At 38.5% G+C, this 27,713-nt stretch overlaps 1 protein-coding gene across 24 annotated transcripts in view; it reads left to right on the top strand.

The window, feature by feature from the left end:
• The window catches only part of FAM13A (family with sequence similarity 13 member A), a 360,572-nt gene that overhangs the window by 293,449 nt on the left and 39,410 nt on the right, over positions 1–27,713 (top strand). For 15 of the 24 annotated variants that reach the window (XM_082726581.1, XM_082726582.1, XM_082726583.1 and 12 more), the window contains 4 exons: positions 2,492–2,671; positions 8,477–8,663; positions 20,668–20,744; positions 21,136–21,178. In XM_082726581.1, the coding sequence (XP_082582707.1) occupies positions 2,492–2,671; positions 8,477–8,663; positions 20,668–20,744; positions 21,136–21,178 (487 nt within the window). Of the gene's footprint in view, positions 1–2,491; positions 2,672–4,637; positions 4,656–8,476; positions 8,664–20,667; positions 20,745–21,135; positions 21,179–27,713 lie in introns of all 24 variants that reach the window. The other 9 variants (XM_082726578.1, XM_082726576.1, XM_082726595.1 and 6 more) reach the window with 1 other exon arrangement.

Genomic DNA, 27,713 nt, shown 5'->3' on the forward strand with positions numbered 1-27,713 from the left:
GGTGTGTAATGTCAAGTAAGCCTCTGGCTCTGCCTTCAGGGACTTTACCATCTAAAAGGGACACAGAATCAAAAGCAAATCAATGATGGCAACAAGTCCTTTTTCCATAGGGCAGGGACAGTGCCCTACTGATGATGCCTGTCACATGTCTCTTCCTTCCTAAGGCTACCAGCTGCGTGTACACTAAAACCTAAGCTCCAGTTACCTGCCCCTGCCTCCCTCTCTGACTACATTGCTCCTTAGGCTTCAGCCACGTGACATTCTGTTTCTGGAATAGGCCAACCTTATATTTGCCCCAGAGCTCTTGCACTGTTTCTTAGCCTGGCCATTCATTTTCTTACCATTTACTTTTTTGTTCAAGTGTCCTCTCCTCCAAGAAGCCATCCCTGACTACCCACAGTTCTTCTCCCAATTCCCTGCATCATTTTGGAGAGAATTTATCACTATCTGAAAGTTCATGATTCGTTTATTACCTGTCTGCCTCATAGCCAAGGAAGCTCTATAAACATGGGGACCTTGTTTGTCATTTTCATGGCTGTATCCCTAACACCTAGGAAAGTGCCTGGTTATATTAGGCACTAGATAAAGGTTCGTGAATAGTTTCTTGCTCAAAGATATTCCATCACACCCACCTCTCTTTCTTCCTTGTGAGATGTAAATGGACCTTTTAGGGCATCTTCCATCAACAGGGATCAAGAGGAAGTGGAGAAAAGGTGTGATAATGTAGAAGAGAGAATAATTTAAAGAAGCACTAAGTAGGGTGAATTTGGATCTAATAGGATGAATTGGGAGTTTTTCTTCTTCTTTGTTAGGTGAGGAAACAATGAGAGAGCCGGACCAACCTCTCTTAGCTCTGTGAATTTTAAAGAGATTCCAGAATTATACTGAGGCATAATATATATGTTCCTGCTTGTGTATTTCCTAATAGCTTTTACCTCTTATCTGTCTGTATAGTTTGGAAAAGGTGTGGGGTTTGTTTGTATATGTTAATTCACTCACATCCCTATAGACCACTATTAGGGAATCTTGAGTCATTGGGATGTGGAGTTCTAAATATAAAAACTCTCTTTTTTTAAGGATTCATTCATTCATTCATTTTTCGGAGGCTAAGGGGCAGAGGGAGAGGGAGAGAAAGTCTTAAGCAGACCCTGTGCTGAACACAGAGCAGGACTTGGGGCTCAGTCTCACAACCGTGAGATCACAATGTGAGCCAAAACCAAGAGTTGGGCACTCCACTGGCCATACCATCCAGGACCCCCTAAATATAAAAGTTGTAATGTCCAAGTTAGACCATATTTGTTCATTGTCTTCAAGTAGTTTTAATGAGATTACCATGTGTCTGTTATTAAACTACATTTGGAAAATCTAAGTATCTTAAATTTTTCAAAATCCATCTGAACATTTTAAAAATAAATATGTGGTTCTTTTTAAAAATGTTAATACCCTTATTGAAGTCAAATTAATATGTAAGGACCTACACATACTTAATGTGTGTACAGTTTGATGAGTTTGGATGTGATCCTTTTTTCAAGTGCAGAAAATTATGATTTGAGGAGTATATGTTTAGAATTTTCCATACCAGCTTATCCAGAATTGAGTAGTGTGGTGATAAAAGAATGGAGGGCACATTTTGCATTGAACACTGAGTGTGCATAAACAATGAATTTTGGAACACTAAAAAAAAATTAAATTAAATAAAAATTTTTTAAAAAGAAGGCTTAGACACATTAAAAGATTATATAGCTTTAAAAAGGATACCTTATCTAACTCACCATACACTCTTTTCAGCCCCTGGGCTTAAATATTTCCTCATGTTAGATGAAGTAAATCTACCCTGCCATCTTCAGTAACACATATTAGTGGCACATGTTTGTATGAATACAGCTTCAATTATTTACATCACAGTTTAATTGCATGGAGGTTTAAAAAGATTTTCTTGTTCTAAGTAGTAATTGTTCTGGGGAGGTCTTCCATTTTAATAGCATTATTGCCTGTATAATTCTATCTTAAAGGAATTCTAAATAGATAATAGGCATCATAAAATCATTTGTGCCAGTTTGCTTTGTAAACTATACTGTCTTCCTCTGCAGAGCTGGTATGAAATCTGACGGAACTCACCTTTGTAAGAATAGGTCTATTATTATTCTATGAGGAAGAAGTATTTCCTCATTCTGCCTCATATTAAGTGACCCTTATTTCCTGAATGCCTCTGATAAATGTTGTTAGGCTTGCTGTGAGCATTTCAGTCATCCTGGACCTACGAAGATGAGAAACACAGTGATCAAACTGGTAGAATTTGTCAGGTTTTTGGTTTTATTTTTAACACACGATGCAGATATTTCGAGATGTCTCATATGCTGTCTTTGTTCATGAAGCTGTGGTAGATCTGTCGTAGGAAATGCTGATATTCCAAAATTATGGATATAAGTTTTAAAAGGCAATCACTGATAAATTTGACTGCCTGATGGACTCTGTATTCTGCTTTCATTAGACTCTTGGAAAGAACCATCCGGTCGGCAGTAGAACAGCATCTTTTTGATGTTAACAGCTCTGGAGGCCAAAGTTCAGAGGATTCAGAATCGGGAACATCATCAGCATCTCCGGCCCTGTCTGCCAGACAGCGCCGCCGCCAGTCCAAAGAGCAGGATGAAGTCCGTCGTGGCAGAGACGTGTGAGTTGGCATTAGAGCTTTATTTGCATTTTCTCCTCTCCTTTTAAAAATACACACCTGAATTAGTCACTATGTTATAGCCATTCCCATTTCAGTATTTAGGTTAAAACTATAAAATTTCCTTTCGACTATTCTGAACTTCACTAACATTTGGAAACGTGTAAGGGACTAAATGAACATTTCAGTTGGGTCTGGATGTTTTGTGTTGTCTAAATGTGTGTTGTAGGAAGCCACCTCTGATTTAATACATTTCAGGACTTCCTCATAGATATCTTCTTTAGAAGAAGATATCTGAACCACTGGAGGAAAAAACTCCCACATGCCTGTCCAGAGGTGGTTTTGTTTTTTTGTTTTTGTTTTTTTTTTTTTTTTTTTAAGATTTATTTATTTGAGCGAGAGAGAGCGTGTGTGCACGTGTGTTGCAGGTGGGAGTGGGGGGTAAAGGAAGAGAGAAGCCCAAGATGACTTCTTGCTGAGCAGAGATTCTGACAGGAGCAGAAACCAAGAGTCAGGTACCCAGCTGACTGCACCCTGGCCCCAGCCATCACAGGCTGATTTTTTCCTTATTAGACAACTTTCATTTGGTTGTTAAACTAACTTGTGAAATCAACAGATTTCCCTACTATATTGGCCTGGTGAATACTAGAATATCACCATAATACTCTAATAGTTGACTACACTTCAGTGTCAGAATGGTAGAGCTTAAGTTTAATCAGAAGAAGAAATGCTCAAGTTCTTTATTATCATAATGACTAATTTTAAGCTTTCCCACAGTGTGAATTTCAAGAATAGTATCATAAGTAACTTTAGTCTCCATTAGAGGATTTGATAAAATACAAATAAACAATTAATCTTCTGTATTTTTCAGTAGTCATCATTTAAACGTCAAAGAAAATAAAGTTACATTCATGTATTTTTTCCTGAAAGTTTTAAGTTTGTTTTTATCTACTATAGCATTTAGTCTCTCTAAAGCTATTGTTTTGAACTCCTGATGAAATGTCAAAGAGTAAATCAGATCCTAGTCCCCCTCATTCCTTTTCACCTGGATTCATAATGCACATCAAAAATCTTAGGGCTGTGGGGGGAGAGGAAACTTCTTTGTGCTTAAAGAAAGACGCCAAAGATAAGTGGTATAAACAAACACCATGTTGCATATCATGAAGTTGTTTAAGTGACATGCTAGCAAATGTGATTTTAGAAATAAAGCAGTATCAATGATATAGACCACTGACTTTTTAAGTGATCTAAGCAGCACTTTAAAAAAAAAATTGCCTTGGGGCTGTTGGATAGGAAGGAGTGCTATAATATTACCTTCAGAAAATAGAAAAATTATAATACAGGAGGTGTTTACATTTAAAATTAGCTCCTGACTAAGCTTTACAGAAAATGTTTAGGAGTATAATTAGCCCATGTACTGCCTATATTGTGCTACACAGCAAGTACAAATTATTTAATACTGTTCTTATCCTCTGTCTCATTTTTTGCCAAATAGTATGTGGCAACACATTGTATTTTTAAAATATCCTTAGTGTGTCACGACATCATGCTTTCCACCCTCTTTGTTTGGACAGAGGGATAGCAAGCAGAGGTTGAAAGTGGTAGTAAGCACAAGAGAGAGAACTGAGCAGACGGTGGTACTGTTGATGGTGGGTGCATGGCGGCAACAGGGAACAGCACAGTGGGGTAAGGTCCAAATGAACAGGCAGCAGAAAAATATGGAACATAGAGTACCTTTCCTGCAGAACTCAGAGTTTCCCACGTCCAGGTATGTTTCTATTCTAAGTTCTCTTGATCATATTCTACTATCAATATCAGGAGAACAAAAGGAGACAAAGAACATTAGAAACCAACTAATCTAACAATCTGAGAAACTCTAACCTTCCCCTTGTTTTTTCTTCTCTTTTCTTCTTTTTTTTTCTTCCCATTCTTCTTTTCACTGCTCATGCTGGTCACTCACTATGGTCAGACAAGAGTTGGACACTGAGTGAGTAAATCTCGGGCTGCAAACCGTGTGTGGCCATGGTAACTTATAGTCTCACTGTTACTTTTTCCTTGGTGCGTGGTCTGGACACTCAGAAGTTCCCTTCCTATGCTCCCTGTTGGCCTCAGCCTCCTAGGCATATGTTGTCTTCCTGATCTGACACGCTAGGTAATTAACACGCCTTGAAAGTCCTTTCTCTTCAACTCCCAGTCCACACTGAATTGCCTCTCTGAGCTCACCAGGTCTGGGTGGGGGGGGAGATGGCCCTTATCTCAGGGCTCCAGACCTTACTATTTTTGTCCCCATGAAGGTCCTCTCCAGTTTGTCCTCAGGAGATATAATGATATATCACTGATTGTGCAGAATTTGAGAATCATTATCATAGCCTATTGTAAGTATGTTTTTTCCTAGTATATACCTACATATAATTGATTCATTTATCTAAGATTTTCATCAGGCTTTGCTTAAAAGGTAGGCTTTATTCTAAGCTAGGCTTTATTCTAGTCAAAACTGTTAACTGTATGGAATGGTTCAAAAGAGTTTTTAAAAATTAGAAATTTGTTGTATTTTTGTCTATTACTGTGCCTCCTAACAACTTAAAGCTGCAACCAAGTAAAAAATATATATCCTTGAAGCCAATGATAACCACATTTCAGAGTAAGATTAAGGTCAATGAAGTCTGTACTAAAGTCATCAGAGCAGAGTTTTGAAATAAGTACAGGAGATAGACTAAGACTATAAATATTTCATTTTAGTGCAAATGATTGATCAGGCTTATTATTTGCTATCATAAAGATATCAGAGTTTAAGCAATATATTCGTTATGCAGAGGGGTTCAGTTTATTTATTAAAAAACTCGCCATCTGGCAGGTGCATGGAAATGACTCTTGGTGATGGGTATATTGATAGTGTCCCCTCTGTATGTGTGAAAAATTTATATTAAGTATTTTTCTTAAAAGCAAAGGGTAGTTAGGTGAGAAGAAAATGGTTTCAGCTGTCCAAAATACAATAAACTGGAAATTTGTACATATTTGTTATATAAATACTATACTAAATTCCAACTTCAAAGTAAAAAAAGAAAAAGGAAAAAACAAACAAACAAACAAACAAACAAAAAACAGTGCTGTATTAGGGGAATGGTAAATAGTTGAGTATAGCCAGAACATTAAGTGTGTCTGTAGGGATGGGGAAGAAACTCTAGATAAAAGTGAGAGGCTCCAGAGATCTGAGTTCATGTCAAATTTCAGTGATGTCAAGGGGCACCTGGATGGCTCAGTGGGTTAAAGCCTCTGCCTTTGGCTTAGGTCATGATCTCAGGGTCCTGAGATGGAGCCCCGCATCAGGTTACCTGCTCAGCAGGAAGCCTGCTTCTCCCTCTCTCACTCCCCCTGCTTCTGTTCCCTCTCTCACTATGTCTCTCTGTCGAATAAGTAATTAAAATCTTTAAAAATATATATTTTATCTGTTTCTTTGTCAGAGAGTGAGTAAGCACAAGCCAGAACAGTGGCAGGCAGAGGGAGGAGCAGGCTCCCCACTGGGCAAGGATCCTGATGGGGGACTTGATCCCAGGACCCTGGGATTATGACCTGAGCTGAAGGCAGCCAACCAACTGAGCTATGAGGTGGCCCTCCTCCTCTTCTTATTAGAACAGCTGTCCAAAATACAATAAACTGGAAATTTGTACATATTTGTTATATAAATACTATACTAAATTCCAACTTCAAAGTAAAAAAAGAAAAAAGAAAAAGGAAAAAACAAACAAACAAAACAGTGCTGTATTAGGGGAATGGTAAATAGTTGAGTATAGCCAGAACATTAAGTGTGTCTGTAGGGATGGGGAAGAAACTCTAGATAAAAGTGAGAGGCTAAATTGGATTAGAGCACCCACCTTATGGCCTCATTGAGCCTAATTACCTCTGGAAAAGCTCTGTCTCCAAAAACAATCACATTAACAGATGGTAAGGGCTTCAGCAGAGGAATTCGGGGGGAAACACAATACTGTCATAATTGCTTTCAAACATAAACCCTCCCCATGAAAAATATTTTAATGGGATGTATACCACAGGGGTTAGAAGTATGAAGAGTGATACATAGAATTTATATAGTAGAGCAATTAATTTTGAAGTTGAGACCAAATTCATCCAGCCATCCATAGAAAGGTGTCTTGAAGAGTGTCTGCACGAGTACGTATTAGTCCCTGTCTGCTCTTCCTTGTCCTTTTGTGATTTTATACTTGGGGTATTTCTAATATTTGTTGCATAAATCTTTTCTATAATTTCACTAAGTACATATACTTACATTTAAAGTATATAAAATAAGACTAAATTGAATATGGAGTGCTAAAAATCACCAAAGATATTATAACTTTGAAAATATTAGGATCATATTTATTTCATAGTTTTGCCTCCATGAGAAGCCCGTCTAAGATAGGATGTGAATTTAGATGGCAGAATAAATATTTAACATGGTATTTCATTTTTGTATATGGTTGAACCGATGGTAAAATATAGTCATCTGCTTTGCTCTTTAGAGCTCATTTATTTCAAAATATAGCTATAAGTGGTTAGGGTGTTACCTTCACTCAGTCCTACCATAAGGGAGAGAGACCTTACTCAGTTATACCTGGGCATGCCATTATGCTGCCCTGATGGCTTAATTTGTCCTTTGATGTAGTTTGCTAAGTAATTTAAGTTTATGAAAACTCCTTAAGGAAATGTTTAAAATACTCAGAACAATTTCAAGAATATTAAGTGATTAAATTCTGTAGTTATGGCATTCACATCTGCTTCTAAAACTAAGTCATGAACGGGGCACTGGGTGATTCAGTTGGTAAAGCCACTGCCTTCGGCTCAGGTCATGATCCCAGGGTCCTGGGATCAAGACCCACTTCGACTCCCTTTGCCTGCTGCTCCTGCTGCTTGTGCTCTCTCTCTCTCCCCCACCCCTACCCTGCTAAACAAATAAATGAAAACTTTAAAAAAAAAAAAAAAACACTAAGTCATGAAGGACCTCCAGTTAGTTTACATCCTAAAATTCCTTGTACTGGGACATGACAAATCCATACTTCAGTTAAAATGCTTTATATTCCACAGTTTTTATTAACTTATACTGTTTCTATCAAGATTATCAAATGCAGTCAAGAGTTTGTTATTAATGCTTTTCTACTGTGCTAAATTGTCTTTATCATTTGGGAAAACAGTTTTTTCCATTCAAGGAAAAAAAGACATCATATTTCCTTTACAGATTTTTCTCCACACATTATATTATAAAATGTGTGTGTAGCAGGGATCCTAGGTGGCTCAGTCAGTTAAGCATTCAACTCTTGATTTCAGCTCAGGTCATGGTCTCAGGGTAATGAAATGGAGTCCTGTGTCAAGCTCTCCACTCAGTAGGGAGTCTGCTTGAGATTCTCTCTCTCCCTCTGCCCTTGCCCCCATGCACATGCGAGTTCTCTCTCTCAGATAAATAAATAAATCTTTAAAGAGAGTGTGTGTGTGTGTGTGTAATCTGTTAATAATAGGAAATTTTTTTGTAAGATTGCACTGTTCTCCTTGTTTGAATATAAATTACTTTGGGTACAACCTCAAAAGTTGTTCATTGGTAGAAACAGAGTCCTTGCCAGTTTGCCTCTAGGAATAATTTCTCTTGTAATGTGATTTATTTGGCACCAAGTGGTCTTAGGAGTAGCACAGTGCTCAGATTTTTATCAAAGAGGGAAACTGGAATTTCTGGGCACTCTCCTGATTTCCCATGTGATACAGTGACAGTGTCATTAAAATGTCCCTTTTACCTTTTAAAATTAAGCTTTTTTTTTTTAATTGAAGGGGACTTGTCAACAAAGAAAATATTCCATCTGGGTTCAACAGCCTTGAAGATTGTATTTTGAATGCTCAGGAAGTGGAAAAATTGTATGAAAATACTTCTGGTTACATTGGAGAACGGGGCAAACCTAAACGTCAGAAATCCAGTTCCAAACTTTCTGAACTCAGTGAAAACCAAGATGGTCTTGTGGTAAGTAAAAATTCTATAAAATTTTTACTTGTAACCAATTAGGAAATACCACATCTCTTTTTCTTGCTTTGTAAAAAAAATAATAATTTCAATCGTGAGTTTCTCAGAACTGTAGGATATGAGTTGTGAAGACCTCAGAGCTACTAAGTATACACACTTGTATTTCTTTTTAACAAATACAGAAATCAAAGCTGAGAAAGATTATATTCTGCGAAAAGAAAAAGAGACAGCACACTTTGATTTTCCATGTTACTCAAAGGATTTTTATCTCATTCTTTTGAGAATTTTTAAATTGTATTTTTGGAATATTGTCATTAAAGCATTTTTTATTTTCTCCCACTCTATTCATCCTTTTATATATAGTTATGTAAAAAAATAATAATAATAATGAACTTAAGCCAGGTGAAAGAAAACTACACGGGGAAAAAGGATCAACTCCCTTTGTGTACAGAAATCTCTGTAGTCAGAAATTTAGCTCAGATCTATACTCTGCAAAGTATTTTCATCCAAATTAATCAGAAAGAAAAACAAAAAAGGTCAACCTCTTATAGAGTTACCTCACTTCTGAACCCTGGATCATTGATTTGCTGTATAAGTTATTACAAGTAGTTTCTGACAGTAAATATTTATTCAGTTTAAATATTAGTATACATTATCCTTTACTGTATATTCTTCACTTTCTCTGAGAAATGAGAACCAAAGCCTGTCTTCTTAGTTCCTTTAGTTTTAAAAAAATTTAACAACAACAAAAACTGAAGATAAAATTTATAACAGAACATGACCTAGAATCCCCATAATAAAAATAGGTAGTGCCCATTCTTAATGTTCAATGTATAAATACTCTGATCTAGTTTATCTCTGACAAGCTTTTAGCTCCATGTTGGGTTTTCTATACATTTAGTAAACTTATAAGCCATCTGTTTTCCATTGTCAATTTCAGAATATGCTTGGAGAAGATTCCCAGTTTTGCCCTAATAAAATCTACATAAATGCAAATCCAGGGAAACATGTTAATTTCTTTTTTCCCTCCAAATGTCCTCTTTTTAAAAAAGATTTATTTGTTTGTTTGTTTGTTTGTTTGAGAGAGAGAGAGCACAAGCAGGGAGAGTGGCAGGCAGAGGGAGAAGGAGAAATGGGCACCCCACTGAGTAGGCAGTCCATTGCAGGGCTGGATCCCAGGGCCCTGGGATCATGACCTGAGCTGAAGTCAGACACTTAACCTACTGAGCCACCCAGATGCCCCTTTTCCTCCAACTGTCTTGATATTCTGTTTCTAGAAGTAAAGTAACCAGCTAACAGAGACAGAAGCAATCACCCACTGCAGGCCCAAGTCTGATACACTCCAAATAAGGAATGTAAGGTTTGGAACCATTGCACGCATTAAATATTTTTAACATTAACATAATTCTTATTGAGGGGAAAAGTAAATTTTTAAATAAAATAAATGGTGCTAATTTCATTAGCAGTTTATTTGGCTCACAATTTGCTTATCTGCCAAAGCGATTACAACTAAAAATCCAACAGATGACTTCTTTGGAAAGATAATCCATTAATATTTTCTTTCCCACCAGGAATGGCATCTTAAATTAAGTAGATAGAAATAGCTAATAAAAGTGAAAAAGTACATTTATTCCTTAGAATATGTGTCCATAAAACTGTGGACATATTCTTTGTTTAAAAATGTTTGGGTGGGAGAGCCTTCTACTATCCAGTCTTTTTACATGAAAGGATTTGCCCCCACCTTAGTTGCCAGTTTCCTCATTCCAGGATTGTGAATGTCACCTCTTAACGTAAGTGAGCCAAGTGGACCATGTCTTTGTTGCAATGAATAATTGAAAAACCTGCCAGCACAACTCAGGAGAAAAACTTCCTCATCTAAAGTGAGGGTGTTCTCTAAGAGCTTTTCTAACTGTCATATTCCATAAATTTTTAAACCTAATCTTCACAGCTAACCACAAAGCAAAGAGCCAGGGAACATAACAAGTATTTAGACTACACCTTAAAAGTTAAGTTGGTGCATCTTAACTTGTCCTTTATGTTTAACGTCCTAATTTTACTTTTCCCAACTCTCCCCAACACCTTTTCTTACTCCATTTCAAGTTCTTTACACCCTGACTAAACATTTATTTCTATAGTTGGGTCAGCCGGTGGGGGGGTGAGGGGAATTATAATACGTAATTATATGCCTTTATGTGCCAAGAAATATTTCAGGTCCTGGAGATAAAGAAGTGAGAAAAATCGGCAGAGGTAGCTCTCCTCATGGAGTTTACATCCTACTAGATGTATTAACAGACAATAATCAAGAATAAGTAAGTAAAACACAAAATATATTAGAGATTGATAACTGCTAGGAAGAAACATAAATCAGAAAATAGGAATAGTAATCATGAGGGGGCCGGAGGTGGAATTTGAAATAGAGTGGTCTGGGAAGACCTTCTAAGAATTTGACATTTGAGTGTAAAGATTTAGAGAAAGTAAGGAAGCAAGCTATACTATGATAGTAGGTTCAAAGGCCCTGAGACAGTCACATTTCTGGAACATTCAAGAAACCACAAAGACCCAATTGTGATTGGAAGAGAGTAAGCAAAATTAAAGAGGTAATAGGAGAGGATGGGCAGATGAAGTAGTGCCTCATAGATCATTGTGAGAACTCTGCCTTCATTCTGGGTGAGATGAGAATCCATTTGCGGGTTCTAGGTAGAACAGTGATCTGGCTTACTGAAATTTGTTTACCTACTTTGTTGAGCATAGACAGTAAGCACGCAGGGGCAGAAACAGGGAACCCAGTTAAGCAGCTATTGCAATAAACTAGATTTGAGATGATGATGGTTTGAACTAAGGTGATACCAGAGTCAACATCCATTTCCTTGCAGGCTGTACGATGCGCTTCTTGAGGGGGCACTGTTCACACTGACTAAACTTCTTCTGGAGGGGTCCGTTGCAGATGTCATGACATAGTAAAGATTCTGCATGTGTTTTGAAAGGAGAATTGACAAGAGTTTCCTGACATTACCTGTGTGGTGTGAAAGCAATCAGGGAGTCAAAGATAACTCCAGGGGTTTTGGCCTGAGCAACTAGATTTGTGTTACAAGTTTAACTGAGATAGAGAAGACAGAAGGTTGGGTTCAGTTTGGACATAAGATTAAGCTGCCCATTAGATATCCAAGAGAGCATATCAAGAAAGCCAGTGGATTTCTGGGCCAAGAGTTTAGGGGGGGAAATCCTGGCTACAGATACAATGTGGGAGTCATCAGCAGATAGAGGATAATTAAAGCCAGTATACTCGGTGAGATGACCAAGGGAATGAGTTTAGACTGGAAAGAGAAGTTGACTCAGGGACTGTGAGCCCTGAGACACACCAACATTTGGAAGACGGGGAAATGAGAAGGTACCAGGGAAGGAGATTTACGAGATCAGCAAAGTAGAAGACAGAGAAGGTGAGTTTAGTGCCTTGGTAGCCAAGTGAACAGAGTGTCTCGGGGGCAAAAAGGTCAGATGATGGCTCAAGCAGAAGACTGAGAGTTTGACCATTGGGATTAGCAAACTGGAAGTCACTTAATAAAAGCAGTTTGGATGAAGAGATGGGAGCAAAAGCCATTTTCCAGAGAAAGTGAGAGGAGAGTAACTGAACACAGTGACTAATAATTTCACACTGATCACACCAGCCCACAATACAACACAGGAGAATATGCTGTAGACCAAAAAAAGCATCTTACAGATTTGGCATCTCTAAAGTGGGAACCGTCTGGGCATGTTCCCCCTTGTACTTTCGCCTCTCTAGACTGTCATGACCAGCAGAGATCAAGAGACTACAGATAATTCAGAGCTTAAAAATCGAGGGTAGTAAGTGACATTAGAGTGTTCTGTCGTATCTCTAATTATTGCCACAGTCCCAAACTTTTCTTCCCTTTTTAAACTCTTGGCTTATGCCTGTGCCCATCAGTCATTCTCAGAGGAAAACCTTATCTCCTGATTTATTTGGATGAACTAACATATACAGCTTGTGTTTCAGGAACTTCCCTCACTCCTGCTTCAAAATGTCTCCAGAACTCTACTCATTATTTTTTTCTTACCTGCTCAAATAGTAACATGGTTTTTCTGATGTCTAAGGTTAACCTCTAAAATGAAGGGGTACTTTGTAAATTCTACCTTCTACATCCATCTCTCCACCCCACACCCATGCACGTGTGCAAACATATACATGTGTTCACTCACTTCTCCTTTTCATTGGCTTCCCCTTCATTGGCTCATTTCTGTTGGCCTAGGAAAAAGCTTCATCTCTAAAAGCTTTCTCTCCTGGGCACAATTTAATAGCTTGAATCAAAAGTCCCAAGTCAGTCATGCATATTATCCAGTAATCGTACTTATACCACTTGGTTCTATTTAAATATGCAAAGACCATGTATTAATTTGCTCACCACAAGACTTTCTATAATTATGGAAAATTAGAAACAATTTAAATGTTCAAAAGTGTGAGATAAGTTAAGCAACATTTGTGTGTCAGTTCAATAAAATTAGGATTCTGAAGACTTTGTAATAAAATAAAAACCATTGACAAGTTATATTTTAAGGGTTTTATATTTATTATCAATTTTAATCCTCCCAATAATCCAGAAGGTGGATTTATTTTTATTATAACTCTCATTCTAAACGTGAGGAGAATAAGGCAGAGGAGAGTAAAGAACTTCTCCAAGGTCACACATAAGTGGTGGAGGTGGGGTTCCCCTATATCATCCCTCAATATTAAAAGTAGATTATAAAGCAATATACACAGTGCACGCATTCCTACATGTATATATATATATGTGTGTATACATTATATAGGTATATGTGTGTATATATAAATTACATATAAAAATCTTCATTCCCAGGAAGAAAGACTGCAAGGAAATGTGCTAAAGTGATTGTATGATGGTGGAAGTAGTGGTATTAGAAGCAACTGTTCCTCCTTCCTCTGTTCTCCAAACATTCTCCATATGACACTAATTCTATAATAAGCATTACATGCATTATATAAAAAAACAAAAACATAGTCTAATAGCTCTGTTATTTATAAACAACATCTATTTAGGGGCATCTGGATGGCTCAGTCGGTTAAGTGCCCAACTCTTGGTTTCGGCTCAGGTCATGATCTTGGGGTTGTGAGACCGAGCCCCATGTCAGGCTCTGTGCTCAGTGGGGAGTCCGCTGGAGATTTTCTCCCTCTCCCTCTGCCCCCCTCTCTTAGAGAAAGTCAACGTGCTGAAACCAAACTCATTGTCCCTCCTTGATCTCTTTTTCACCAGGAAAGCCATCTGATCTCATCGCACCACCATTTTCTCAGCCCTTTACTAAGTCATTTCCTGGACTTGCTCCCAGTCCTTGAGGTGTCCTCCACCTTTTCAGTGTGTTGTCAACTTTAGTTGACTCTGCTTTAAAAATATTATGAAGGTTCCCCTGGTCCCTTTGTATTGCTGTCACATCTCTGAGGCCCTTGTTATAACTGCCCTAGAACAGCACGTCTGCACACCTGCCCCCACTCCCAGCCCCGCGCTACCTTACCTCGGCGAAACAGCCCTCTACCTAATGCAGCAATTTTCAGCCTTTGTTTTCAATCCTCTACAACTCAGCAAGACTTCCTGTCAAAAATTATCTGAGGTGACTCTCTGGATGGTATCAATATAATGTCAAAAAGCCCAACATTGTGGGCCACTGATTTAAAATTATTCATTCCTTCAATTATAACTAACTGTATGACGAGCTCTCTTTTAGGAACCAAGGACACATTGGTTATCAAAATGGACACACCCTCAGCCATCATGAGGTTTACATTCTTTATAGGATCAAATAAGAACCAAGAAAATCCTCAGATCGTGACACACGCTGTGGAGAGAAATGGAACAGGCAGAGAAGACAGGAAGTGGTGGGAGGTGTAGGATTGATGTTATGCAGAGGATACTCGGGTCGGGCCTCGCTGAGATTGTGCAGGGACATAAACGAGGTGAGGGGGTCAGCTGTCCGGAGCTTTGGGGAGAAGCTTCCGAGGCAGAGGAGGCAGCAGGCTTAGCCTGCTGAGCATAAGCAAGGGGCTGCTCTGGTTAGAGCAGAGTTGAGGGTGATTTTAAGACATGAGTCCAGAGATGTAGCGAGGGTACTGATCCCTTTAGCCTTTGTAGCCATTTTTAGGTCTTTGGGATTTACCTTGAGTGAGATGAGGAGGCATAGAGGACCAGAGAGAAGAAAATCATTTTCTGATGTACCTTTTGAAAGAATTACTCTAGCAACTGTGTTAAGAATACCCCGGGAGGATGGGGGAGAACAGCCCAGAGGTGTTAAGGGACGAGCAAACACTAAAGCACAATAATTGACATAATCTAAGCGGGAGATGATATCGACTTAGGCCAGGATGATGGCTGTGGAGGTGGTTAAGGTCAGACCTGGGTGTATTTTAAAGTAGAAGCAAGAGGATTTTCTAATAAATTGGATGTGGGTGTGAAGAAAGAGGGGGGTGTCTCAGCTGGCTTTCCCAAACGTCTCAGAGTCACCTTTGGAAAAGCTAGCTGGAAGGATGGAAAAAACTACTGGAGGGGCAGATTCGCGGGGAAAAATTAAAGTTCCATTCAAATATGTTGAGCTCAACATATTTGAATGGAAATGTTTATTAGTAGAAAATCAAGTAGGCAGTTAGATACGTGAATCCGGAGTTCAAGGGAGAGATGAAATAAGTTTGGAAGTCTTTGGCACCAGGTGGCATTTAAAGCCTTGGGCTGGTCTGAGCTATGACAGTGTGTTGGGACATACCGACATTGAGTGGGTAGGCAGATAAGAAGGTATAAGCAGAAAAGATTAAGAAGGAGCAAATAGCAAAATTCAGTGCAAACATGTGGGCAAGAGCCTTATTAAATGTCAGTTAAAAGCACATCAGAAGAGAGAAATGGGAATAGTAAGTGAATAGTAATTTCATACGTTTATAGCGCACCACATCTACCTTGATAGTAGTAGATTTGGGAGAAAGAGAGAGGAAAACATCTAGTTAAACAGGTACAAGAAAGAATCGAGAGAAATGAATTGGGTACTGCAGGTATGGAAAGTTTTTTCAACAGGTTTGGCACTTTAGGGGTGCACTTCAGCAGCAGCTGAAGATAAGGCAAGATCAAGAGAGGGGTTTTAAAGACAGTGATATGGGGGCACCTGGGTGGCTCAGCAGTTAAGCATCTGCCTTTGACTCAGGTCCCGATCTCAGGGTCCTGGGTTCAAGCCCTGTGTCAGGTTCCCTGCTCAGTGGGGATTCATTTCTCCCTCTCCCTCTCCCTCTGCCCCGCAACACACACTCATGTTCTCTTTCTCTCAAATAAATAAATAAAATCTTAAAAAAAAAAACAAAAAACACAGTGATATGGCAAGATAAACCAAAAGAGGAGGGAATGATGTATAAGAGAAGGGGATCCATTGCAGGATCAATGTTCCTGAGTAAATGATATGGGATGGAGCCTGGAGGAAGGGTAGAGGAGTTTGATTGTAACTTACTTTGATCTACAGATTGTTTCATCAGAAAGTTGAATGGTTTGCCCAACTCTGTCATTTACATTACACCAAAAGTCTATCCCTATGTTCTAACCACAACCTACCTCTTCATCTAAGAAAAATAAATACTCTTCTAGCTTTTTAAGCTCACCACATTTTATACATACATCTAGAATTTCTTTCCTTTGCATCATATTGAATAGGGAAAGAATATGCTGACCACTTTGAATTTTATGTTTGGCCAATTAATGTTTAGCGTTATCATTCAGAAAGAACCTACCTTAGAAATAAAGATAATATTAACAGTGTAGCAAACTACAGTTGGAGCAGTAACCAAAACACAGAAGTCATGATGAGAAGAACCATTGTCTGCTTCACTTTCCCCAGTGCCCAGCAGAGTTCAGCACTCATCCAAAAATGTGGGGGGAAAAAGGAGCACATGAAAGGTTGCCATAGTTTTTAGGGTAACTTGTATAACAAGAAGCCCCAAAACACAATGTCTTGAACACAGTAAATGTTCCTTCTCCCATAACAAGCTAAAATAGAAGTTGAGGGCCAGAGAGAGAAGTAGAAGACTTGCTCTGTGCCAGGCCATGTTCCTCCCTGTCAACTTCAAGCAACTTCCAATGAACGATGGTGGTTTTATCTCCTGTCCCACTCACAGGAGTGTGAGTGTTGAGGAATGTGCCTGCTGGGGTAGCTTGTTTGGCCAGACCTAGAAGACACACGTATTGCATTGTGCATCCTGTTGAAGAATTAGTCACATGGCCATATCTCACCGCCAGAGAGACTGGCGAAAGCATTGCTACTGGGCATGTGGCTACTTCATTTCTGTGGAAGGAAGATAGATTTCAGTGGATAGCTAGCAAGCTCTTTTATCTGCATCCTTGTATCGTATCAGTAGTTCTTTTCAAATATGGATTAAGTTACACAGTTGTTTTAAGCAGTAAAACATAAAATGTATGAAAAAGTATAAAAAGAAACTCATATGCACATTACACCTTTGTAATGAGATTGTATCAAATATTCTCCTTCTCTTAGAGCTCAAGGTTAGAATAATGAACCTGTTTTGACTAGCAGTGTTCTCTGAGCCTTCAGACTGAGCTGTTTGTATATGGAGGGAAAACTTTTTTTTTTTCAGTGTCCTCTATAAAGGCTTTGTCAGCATTTTACGGTTTTAGAAGACAAATTTGTTTTTGCTCCAAGTGTTTTCAAGGGCTTCAGTGGTCAAACAGGTTTTGAGCCCAGCTTTCAATGCCTCAATAGAGAGGGGGCCACGGGGAACAATTGAAAATAAATTCCACAGTCTAAAGCTAATTTTTTCAAGGATTTTGCTCTTTTTAGATTTGAGGTTATTTTTATAGTTGAGGAGGGTGGTTCTTAAAATTCAGTTCCTTCTGACACCCAAAAACTGTCCAAATAAATTCTGTCATAGCACATCTGTGTGTTTTGAAAGTCACTGGTAAGACTTAAATAAAGCAAGCTTTATCTATTTTTTTTCATGTAATTCAAGAAGCAGTTACATTAAATTATTCTTAAAAAGTCATAATCTGTTCTTTGCTATTTCTTAAAATTACCTATTAAAAAGATCCTGAGTTTAGAAGATCAGTTAAAGTAAAAATCAATGCAATAACACATTTTTATAAGTTTTATTACTTTAACCTTTCATAAATGCAAACATTAATAAGCTACTGTTTTACCACACCTAGAGAAGTGTTTGGGACATAAAACAGTTCGAAACTTCCAAAAGACATTGAGTCTGTGTTTTCCACTAAGACAAGTACTATTACAGCTGCAGAACATTTGAGAGTCCAGTAGCATACTTCCCATACAGTGGAAGCCTCTGCGTTTCAGCTATTCTTTTGACCTGTGCATTCCATTTTTCCCTTCTCCCATCTCAGTGAAGTGGGGGGAGTTGCTGATCTCTTTGTCTTAATCTTCCCTCCCTAAACTTTAGGCAAAGAATGGAAGTTAGAATTTATCACTTGTTTTCCCCTAGTGGAAATGAATGGTACTTCTGTTACTGTATTCAGAGACCTTTACTACCCTTGTTTCATTCCGGAGAAAAATGAGATAGGCTGCCAGTTGTAACACGTTCTTGACATGTTCCTGTGTCCAAAGGTATAGGGACAACTGCCTTAGCGAAGGAACACTGTGTGCTTGCCTACCGCGTTAGTGAGAACAGCTTATGAATATTCAGTAGTCTCCAATGTGTAGACAACATGAAAATTGGAATTACTGTAAAGCCTTAAAGAGGAATATGGAACAATATTGAAAGTCATCCTTTGTCTATTACATCCATAGAAAACAGATCCTTGGGAAATTCTTAAACATAGGGATCAAACATTTTTTTAAAAAGTGGGTGGGGGAGGAAGTCCAAGTTACTGCTTACTAGTTTTAACCCTGGACATCAGCCAGACTTTCTCACATTTTACAACTGCTTTTTGCAAAGTCTTCCACTGTATAACATAACTGTCTTTTTTCTATAATTCTCAGAACCTATAAGCATTTATATCTTGGTTCTTTTTGTATAGGGAAAAAATTTTACTGAAATATCTTAGTTTATATAATACTACTGTGGTTTACTTTCTCTTCCCTCTTTCTGAATATTTCCTAGCCTCAAGGTGAAGATTTTTATTTATTCTGAAGTAGTCATTTGCGTATAATTAATTATGTATTTCATTGACACTGTTTTAAAACGATCTGAGGGTAGAGGGTTGTGCTTCCCTAGGAATTCAGGTTTCAGAGCTTTAGAAAAAAACTAATGCTATTGCACTAGATCTTACACTAAAGTTTTTGATAATCTATTGAAGATCACCAGTGAGAACAAACACAGATTCTTTGTCATAGACATAACCCCCTTTATCAGGAAGATCACATTCAGGTAATAAGAGCAATTATGCCGGTTTAAGGAGGGCCATTCAGAGAGGCCTCTTCTAACTCAAACTTTAGAGTTATAGAAATGTAAATATAATTAAATGTCATAATTTTTATTTCTCAGATCCATTCTAAAATGAACTGTGTAAATTATCTAAGTGTGTAAATTGATGTTTAGTAATGGCAGACACAGACGCTATCTGGAGCATCGCCTTATCTGGAGAAATAGTAGTAAAATATCCTTTAAATGTACCAGGTATTATTTATGTTCTTTACGTGCATTATTTCCTTTAATCTTCAAGGTCACCTATGTAATTATGTTTATTTTGCCATCTCCAGTTTCCAGATGTGGACACTGAGGGTCAAATAGGTTCATACAGTTGGTAAATGATAGAGGTAGGATTCAAACCCAACATCCAACTCCAGAGGCACCATTCTATGATGCTGTGCTCTGTCTCCCTTTGTTTCTACCGTCTGATGGAGCCCCGGGTTTTAAACTTCCAGAATTCCAGATCAGTTAGCCAAACCAACATAAATGGAAAACAATTCATTCATCTACCAAGCCAAAGATTAGTTTTCTACTCTAATTATGTGTTTATTTTGTGAGGATTTTTATATATGTCAACTTCACAGGAATATTGTGAACCTTAATCAGATTTACTTTGTAAAAGGTTTTTCACAATGGGAGGTTATAAATATGTAGATGAACACATGTTGCTTCTATATGTGTCATTCTAATGACATAGAATAGGTTGGTTGTACTTAATGTCCTTTTAAGGCAGGTATGAATCTTTGAGTTAAGTGAAAATTGGGTTCAGATCTCTAAGGCAGCTTTTTTTTTTTTTTAGTTTACTGAATATAAATGAGCTCTTGTTTACTTTTTTGTAATATTCCTTCATGGGGTTGGCTTACTTATGCTGTGCTCAGTCACCTGAATTATATTCAGAAAGCATTGGCCATGTCAAAAAAACCTTACAGGTTTGCCTCCTGATAAATGTTAAGCTCTCTTGGTGAGCCTGAAATACACACTATTCAAAGTAAGTTTCCTGTTTATATTTTTTCCATCCTAGCAAATAACACAAGGACTAATGTTAAATATCACAGAAAGAAAGGTTCTTATGTTAACACCATTTCTATTCATGGATAATGAGCAGTTTGGGTACAAGCTATATGTTATCCCACATTATATTAGCAGTTTATCCTGAAAATATGTTAAATGAGCAATGAATGTTCCATTGGTTTCAGAGAGGATTCAAGGTCAGATTCCTCAGTTCTAATTCTAATTTTACCCTAATGCTCTGACAGTCTGGGTTTTGCTATGTTTAGCTGTAAGATGTGGATGATACCTAACAAGGACATTATAGGATACAACGATGGTTTCCACAATGGTATCAGATATCTTCATTAAAGGAATGATAAAATTCACCATCCAATTCTATGCAAACAGCACATATGAAACTTTCCTGATTTTACTAGTTTTAACAAAGATAGAAATATGAGAACTAGAATTCATTCATATCTGTATATTATCTGATTTTTCTATTTTAAATAAAGGAGGATGAGGATCTGCTATTGCTTCTTTTTTACCATTCCTATTGGGTAACCATGATTTGTTTTGTTACAGAATATGGAAAGCCTCAATTCCACACCTTCTCATGAGAGGGCTGGACCTGACAATGTTGAACTGATGTCTGATGAAAGGTAATTTTAGTGTTTTCTCTTCACATTGCTTATTAAGAGCATGAATAGCTTGCTTTTTTTTCTCACTTAATGCAATGTGCATTTCAAGAACTAGAAAGAATTAAAGGTCTGTATGTTTACCAATAGTATTTTATAGCAAGGAAAATGCTTAGAATAGAAAATCTGCCGTGGTGCTGTTCAAGACAAATAACCCTACTCATGGTTGTGTTTCTAGTTTTGTTTTATTTTGACTTTTTATTCTCTTTTGTTTTTTAATTTTACAAGAATTTAATTTAGAGACATTCAGCCTACTTTTTTTTAAAGTAAATGAAATCATAATTACACTGGATGAAAAGCATTGTTCAAAAACTGACATTTTATGATATTTTGTTGTTGTTGCTGTTGTTTATAGTAAAGAAGATGAAAAAGACGGCAGACATACCCAGCATTTTGAGGTGAGTAGCTGACAAAATTGTGATTGTAATGGGGCTCTCCGTACCTTCCTGAGAGCAAACGTGAAGCACTAATTAGCCTGTCGATATGGGATAATGAGATTGACAGACTGTGCTTGGTCAAAAAGGCAAGTGCTGAAATGTAAAGATTCCTTGAGAAATCTTATTCTTTTTGCTTTTAAATTCCTTTATTTTGCTTGCAAAGAGAAACTTCAGTATGGTGGAGATTTCCTTTTAGATTATCCATAAAACAAAACAAAAAGCTGTGATCTTCCATGTTTTTATGCATTTTTAAGTGATTGAAATAAATAAACAATAAATTTAGTGGATCTGTCACTGAGATTTATCTCATTAATTTTCAAATTAAGATAGACTCAGTGTGAGTTATTAAACCCCATTTGTTTTCTGAGTTTTGTCTCATTTTAAGTAAACCATGGCAAAAAAATATCTAACTCTTTTATGCTGTCTGTATCTTAAAATTCTGGTTATTTCCTGTCTTCCTCGTTCTCTGAGAGCATCACCGTGCTGACCCATGTGATTTCCCTGTTCCCAACTCTGGCTTTCATTCGGTGTGCTCAACCCCATTTTTCATTCACATATGTGTATATAATCTACGTCCAGATGCCTCCAACTCCACTTTCAGTATTTTTATCAGTTTTTCCCTTGGGCAAGATTTAAAGCTTTTTTCAGCCTGTTCTTGAATTCTGACCCTTGAAATAAGAGTTATATATAGAACTGTCCCTCTAACCCAGTGATTCCTAATCTTTATTGGACATCGTCCTAATGCACTGATGGAGTTAGTAGCATCTAGTGAGTCCTGCCCTGCACGTGTACTAGGCTAGGAGCTACAAGTCAGTAACAGCGGCAGTCCCTACCCCTCTTGGAATTCTATAATCCAAGAGGTTAAGCATCTAAAAGCTGTGGACTCTCTTCTTAGAAAAACACACACTTGTGTACAATTTGGCATAAAATTGCTGGAAATGAATCGCCACCTCCCTGCCGCTCCCTGCCAGTGCTGTGGATTCATCCTGTCCCCTCTCTTCAGTTCTTGTTCTGTCAACTTCTTCAGCCTCACCAGGTAATAGGAGGGGAATGCTTCCTCCTTCTGACTTCACAGCTGCCGAGCCTCTCTCTTCTTTCATCTCTTTTTCCCCACTCCTTTAGTTTCCTTCTTTGGGACCCAGGCAGCCAGCTGGCATTTTTTCCCTGACACCAGGTACCTGTTTTCAGAGCACAGCCTCCCCCATGATAAGCGTTGCTTTAGTCTCCTTCTTGTTGCATCCTTCTCTGCTCTTTTCCTCTGCTCGCAGCAAGCACTTACTCATCGCGCCATTGAACGTGACTTTAAAGAAGATTGCCTTGCCAGCCTCCCAGAGCGGTGCTCTCAGTTCCTCCCTTTTACGCCTGTGCTCCTTTATGAGATCAAAGGGTAAAGAGCAACCTTTGTGGATAGACGCCATAACATTAACTCATAAATTCCAAGCGGCTGATTTAGCCAAGTGGCTAAACCCGTGCTGAACTCAGTTTGCCTCGGTATGTTGGTGGACAGCTCCCATGGCAGTGGATGAATCATGGGGAAACAAATCTCAAATCCCACTTGCATGTGCCAGGTCCTATTCTTACATGTGTCAGCCATGTGCAGATGCCAGTCAGCACCCAGCCCACTGCCGCCACCCGTAAGCATTCACTATTAATAATCGTGGTTGTCATCATACGTTCAGCTAGGAGCTAAATTTAGGCAGTGAGTTAAATTCAGCCTGAGCTCTCCATGTCACCTTTCTTTTACAACTGCCCCAAAGGAGAAAAACAGGACATCACTCCACAAGATTGGGGTGATGCTTCAACTCTGAAAAACATGCGTTTCTTTCATGGAAGGAAATAGATGTTTGATTATTAGTGACGGACTGTGAAAAGATCAGTTTTCCATTTTTAAAGCCCTTTCCCTTGTTTACAGTGTGATGTCATTGTTTACTGTTGAATATGTGTAGCCCTTTCTAGAACTTAATTTTTTTTAAGATTTTATTTATTTATTTGATAGAGAGAAATCACAAGTAGGCAGAGAGGCAAACAGAGAGAGAAGAATGGAAGCAGGCCCCCCCGCTGAGCAGAGAGCCCGATGCGGGACTCCATCCCAGGACCCTGAGATCATGACCTGAGCCGAAGGCAGTGGCTTAACCCACTGAGCCACCCAGGCGCCCTCTAGAACTTATTGAACAACCTAAATAGTTAATCTAGTGTTCTGGCAATGCAACAATAATTCCTAAATGTCAGAGATGAAAAGTAAGTCTAGACTTGGGTTATCCCTCCTAGAATTCTGCCTAATCGGTATTTTATTTCACGTCTCCTATGGCACCAGATTGAGAAGCCAGCGTTTACGTGCTCACCACAGATGGCTCTTTCCAGTGTCATTTTCCATAAAGATAGTTGGTCCTCATTAATACCATCCTTTAAAATTTTCCTTATATGCTCTGAGATTCATGTAAGATTAAGGCCACAGATGCCAACTATTGAGGAAAAGTGGTCTTTCTTCTTTTGACTAGCATTCCCATGAGAATGTGAAACATTAAACCCAGTCTCAGAGATGCTCCTTAGAGGGAAACACAGACAGAGAGAGGCAGGTCATAGAATCTGTGGCTCAAACGCAAATGCAGGCACAACTGCGACTTTATTTCTGAAATAAGCATTTTGCGGCCATAGATATGTTTTCGTTTGAATGCATGTGTTGAAAAGTGAACATGGGTTTATCCCTTCGTTGCACATCTTTTTAATTTTTTAATCACCTAATGGGAAATCTGCCTGAGATCTCAGATGGCCATTGGAAAAAAGTTAAGAATCCCTTAGAATGCCAAAACTTAAAAACTATCATTTCTGTGGGTAGGTTTTCAAAAGGTGGGCATTTTATTTTTTTTATTAACATATAATGTATTATTTGCCCCAGGGGTACAGGTTCGTGAATCAGCAGTCTTATACATTTCATAGCACTCAGCATAGCACATACTCTTCCCAATGTCCATAACCCAACCACCTTATCCCTACCCCCCACCCCCAGCAACCCTCAGTTTGTTTCCTGAGATTAAGATTCACTTATGGTTTGTCTCCTTCCTGATCCCATCTTGTTTCATTTCCCCCCCCCTCCCCTCCCCCACCTCTCAAATTCCTCATATGAGGGACATCATATGCTAATTGTCTTTCTCTGATTGACTTATTTTGCTTAGCATAACACCCTCTAGTTCCATCCATGTCATTGCAAAATGTAAGATTTCATTTCTTTTGATGGCTGCATAGTATTCTTTTATATATATATATGACATCTTCTTTATACATTCATCTGTTGATGAACATCTAGACTCTTTCCATAGTTTGACTATTGTGGGCATTGCTGCTATAAACATTGGGGTGCAGGTGTCCCTTCAGATTACTACATATGTATCTTTAGGGTAAATGCCCAGTAGTGCAATTGCTGGGTCGTAGGGTAGCTCTATTTTCAACTTTTTGAGGAATCTCCATGCTGTTCTCCAGAGTGGCTGCACCAGCTTGCATTCCCACCAACAGTGTAGGAGGGTTCCCCTTTCTCCTCATCTTTGCCAACATCTGTCATTTCCTGACTTGTTGATTTTAGCCATTCTGACTGGTGTGAGGTGGTGTCTCACTGTAGTTTTGATTTGTATTTCCCTGATGCTGAGTGATGTTGAGTACTTTTTCATGTGTCTGTTGGCCATCTGGGTGTCTTCTTTGCAGAAATGTTTGTTCATGTCCTCTGCCCATTTCTTGATTGAATTACTTTTTTTTTTTTAGGTGTTGAGTTTAATAAATTCTTCATAGATTTTTGGTATTAGCCTTTATCTGACATGTCATTTATTTGACATGTCATTTGTGAATACCTTCTCCCATCCTGTCAGTTGTCTTTTGGTTTTGTTGACTGTTTTAAAGGGGGGGCATTTTAATAAAATGACCCTTTTGGGCTGTATGAAATGAGCTAGTGTAAGGAATAACCTAGTGTACTATTCCCTGAACATGTTGGAGTCCAGTCATTGTTCTTTTGCTTCTTTTTAAACTCGGTGAATTTCTGGAAGTATCCAGAAGAAAGGTCGTCCTTAAAACTAACAATTTCTAGATTCCAAAAGATATCACTGAAAATACAGATTTTTTAAGTTCTATTTACAATAGAGCTTAAATCTTGTGCTTCAGTTTGATTCCTTCTGATAAGTTATTTTGTATTGTGGAAATATTTCATGCCTCTGTATGAAATCCAGAACATTTAAACTGTAACCTTATATCTAATCTTTTTATCAAGAAAGCAAAACCTATAAGAACTATTGAGTGCTTAGAAGGGTATTACCTTATCTGGTGGAGGTCATTTTATGTCAGAAGTATAAGGCTAATGAAGTGTTAAATTCTTTTGCAATATTTTTACATTCTTTATGCTTTCTAAGCCTACTGCTTAGAAGAGCTTAGAAGCATACCTTTGATAACAAATAAGACATTCATAATAAACAAAAGACCATTTCCCTTTTCTATCCTGCTTCGAAACAAAAGTAAAAGAAGGGAGAGAGAGAAAGAAGACAAGGCTTTCTAATCAAGACTGAGCATTAATATTAATCATCAAACATCTTAAGGCTTTTATTTGCCTTGAGCAGGTTTAAGGTAAATTCTGAAATATCCTGTCAACAAGTATTTATGAAATGAATCACTGTGTTACTGCAACCTTGCTGAGTTCCATGGAAGCATTAGGATTTTGTTACTGGTTTTAATGTTAGAACCAGAATAATTTAAAAGCTCTGTTTGTTTGGATTCACTTCCCATTTAATCCAGTCTCTAAAGGCTACTGATGCTTTGGAATTCCCATGAATTTTGGAACTCTGTTATGTCCATTTTCCTCTGTTGTCAGGCCAAACAGTAAATGTTTATGGTTTCATGTGGTTCTTGTATTAACACTGTGTGGTTCCTTCCTGTGCAAACTGCATTACACAGTGCACTCCCTGGTATCGCTCCCAGCTCTGCTACTCTCCTAGGCTCCTTCTTTATATCCTGTGCAGGGAGGGGGAAGAGATGAAGCAAAAATTCACCACCTATTTGAAGTCCGATAGGAGCAAGATCAATGAAGTTTGACGATTGGAAAAGCCAGGTCCAGTTAGACAGGGGGAACAGGTCTTGACAAAAATCAGGTTAATAATCTAATAGTGTTTCCTTGACCTGAACACAGGCTGTCACCTGAGGCCCCAGGCAGGGTGAGCTCTCTGAGTATTTGCTTCCTAGCAGCCTGCTTTATTCTGTTACAACACTTGTATGTTCAATGTCTTCCTTCCATACCTTGTTAATTCCTGTAATCCTATGTGTCCAATAAACACTTGCAGAGGAATGAATGTGGAAGGGAGGTACTCAATAATTGGAAATCGCATTTTTTTTCACAACTACTATGGGCTAGCCATTGTTAGACATGTTTTTCATTTAATCTTCATAACAACTCTATGAAGTCTTACAATTACATGACAGAAAAAAAGCTTCAAAGAAAGAATGCCAAGAACAGAGAGGTTTTCACTGAAGATCTTGCAGCTGACCAGCTGGTATTGAAACTCTCTGATCTGAAAACCCATCCCCTATCTGCCGTACCACATTGTCTCTCCTGAGAGCTAAGAATATGTAGTGTGTTTCCGTATGGTACATTTTCGACGGGGGTCTGGTGTGTGACCTCGTGGCCCAGGGATCTCTGAGCTGAAAACTGTGAAATTGCAGTAGTCCCCTGTTATCTGTGGTTTTACTTTCTGAGGTCTTAGTTACCCACAGTCAACCTTGGTCCAGAAGCAGATGATTGTCCTTCTGACCTACCACCCGAAGGTCACCATAGCCCCATGCTGCGTCCCGATCATCGCCCTCATTTCATCTCCTCCTGTTGGTATTTCATCATCTCACATCATCACAAGAAGCAGAAAGGCAAGAGAGAGAGAGACCACTTTCACACAACATCTATTACAGTATCATTGTTCTATTTATTAGTAGCTACTGTTTATCTCACTATGCCTAACTTACCGATTAAACTTTATCATAGGTGCGTATGTATAGGAAAAAGCCGAGTGTCTCTAGGGTTCTGCCCTCTCCTCAGTTTCTGGCATCTACCAGGCATCTTGGAATGTAACCCCCCAGAGAAGGGGGACTGCTGTAATTCATTTACTCTGCATTTTCCCTGAAGACATAAAACATGTAAACAACAAAAATTGAAACCAGAAATATTTTGGTACTTGAGAATGTCTTTGACATTTAAACATGAACCATCTAGGAGGAGCGGCAGACAAGCAATAGACAAGGACAGTGCCATAGGATGAGCATGAGGACAGAGGGTGGGACAATCTGGAGAGGTGGCCCATCCAGTCTAAGCTAACAACTGTTTGAGGGAAGAGTAGTTTCCATGCTGATGTATTGCTGCAGACCCTGAACAGCTTCACCGTGGGTGGCAATGGCAGCAGGAGCCCTAGCTCCCCATATGCGCAGAAACCCTGGGCCCACACCAGCAGCCCACTCTGCATCCCCAGGAATGGCAACC

This window comes from Mustela nivalis (assembly GCF_964662115.1).
Source record: "Mustela nivalis genome assembly, chromosome: 4".
In the NCBI taxonomy this organism is placed as follows: domain Eukaryota; kingdom Metazoa; phylum Chordata; class Mammalia; order Carnivora; family Mustelidae; genus Mustela; species Mustela nivalis.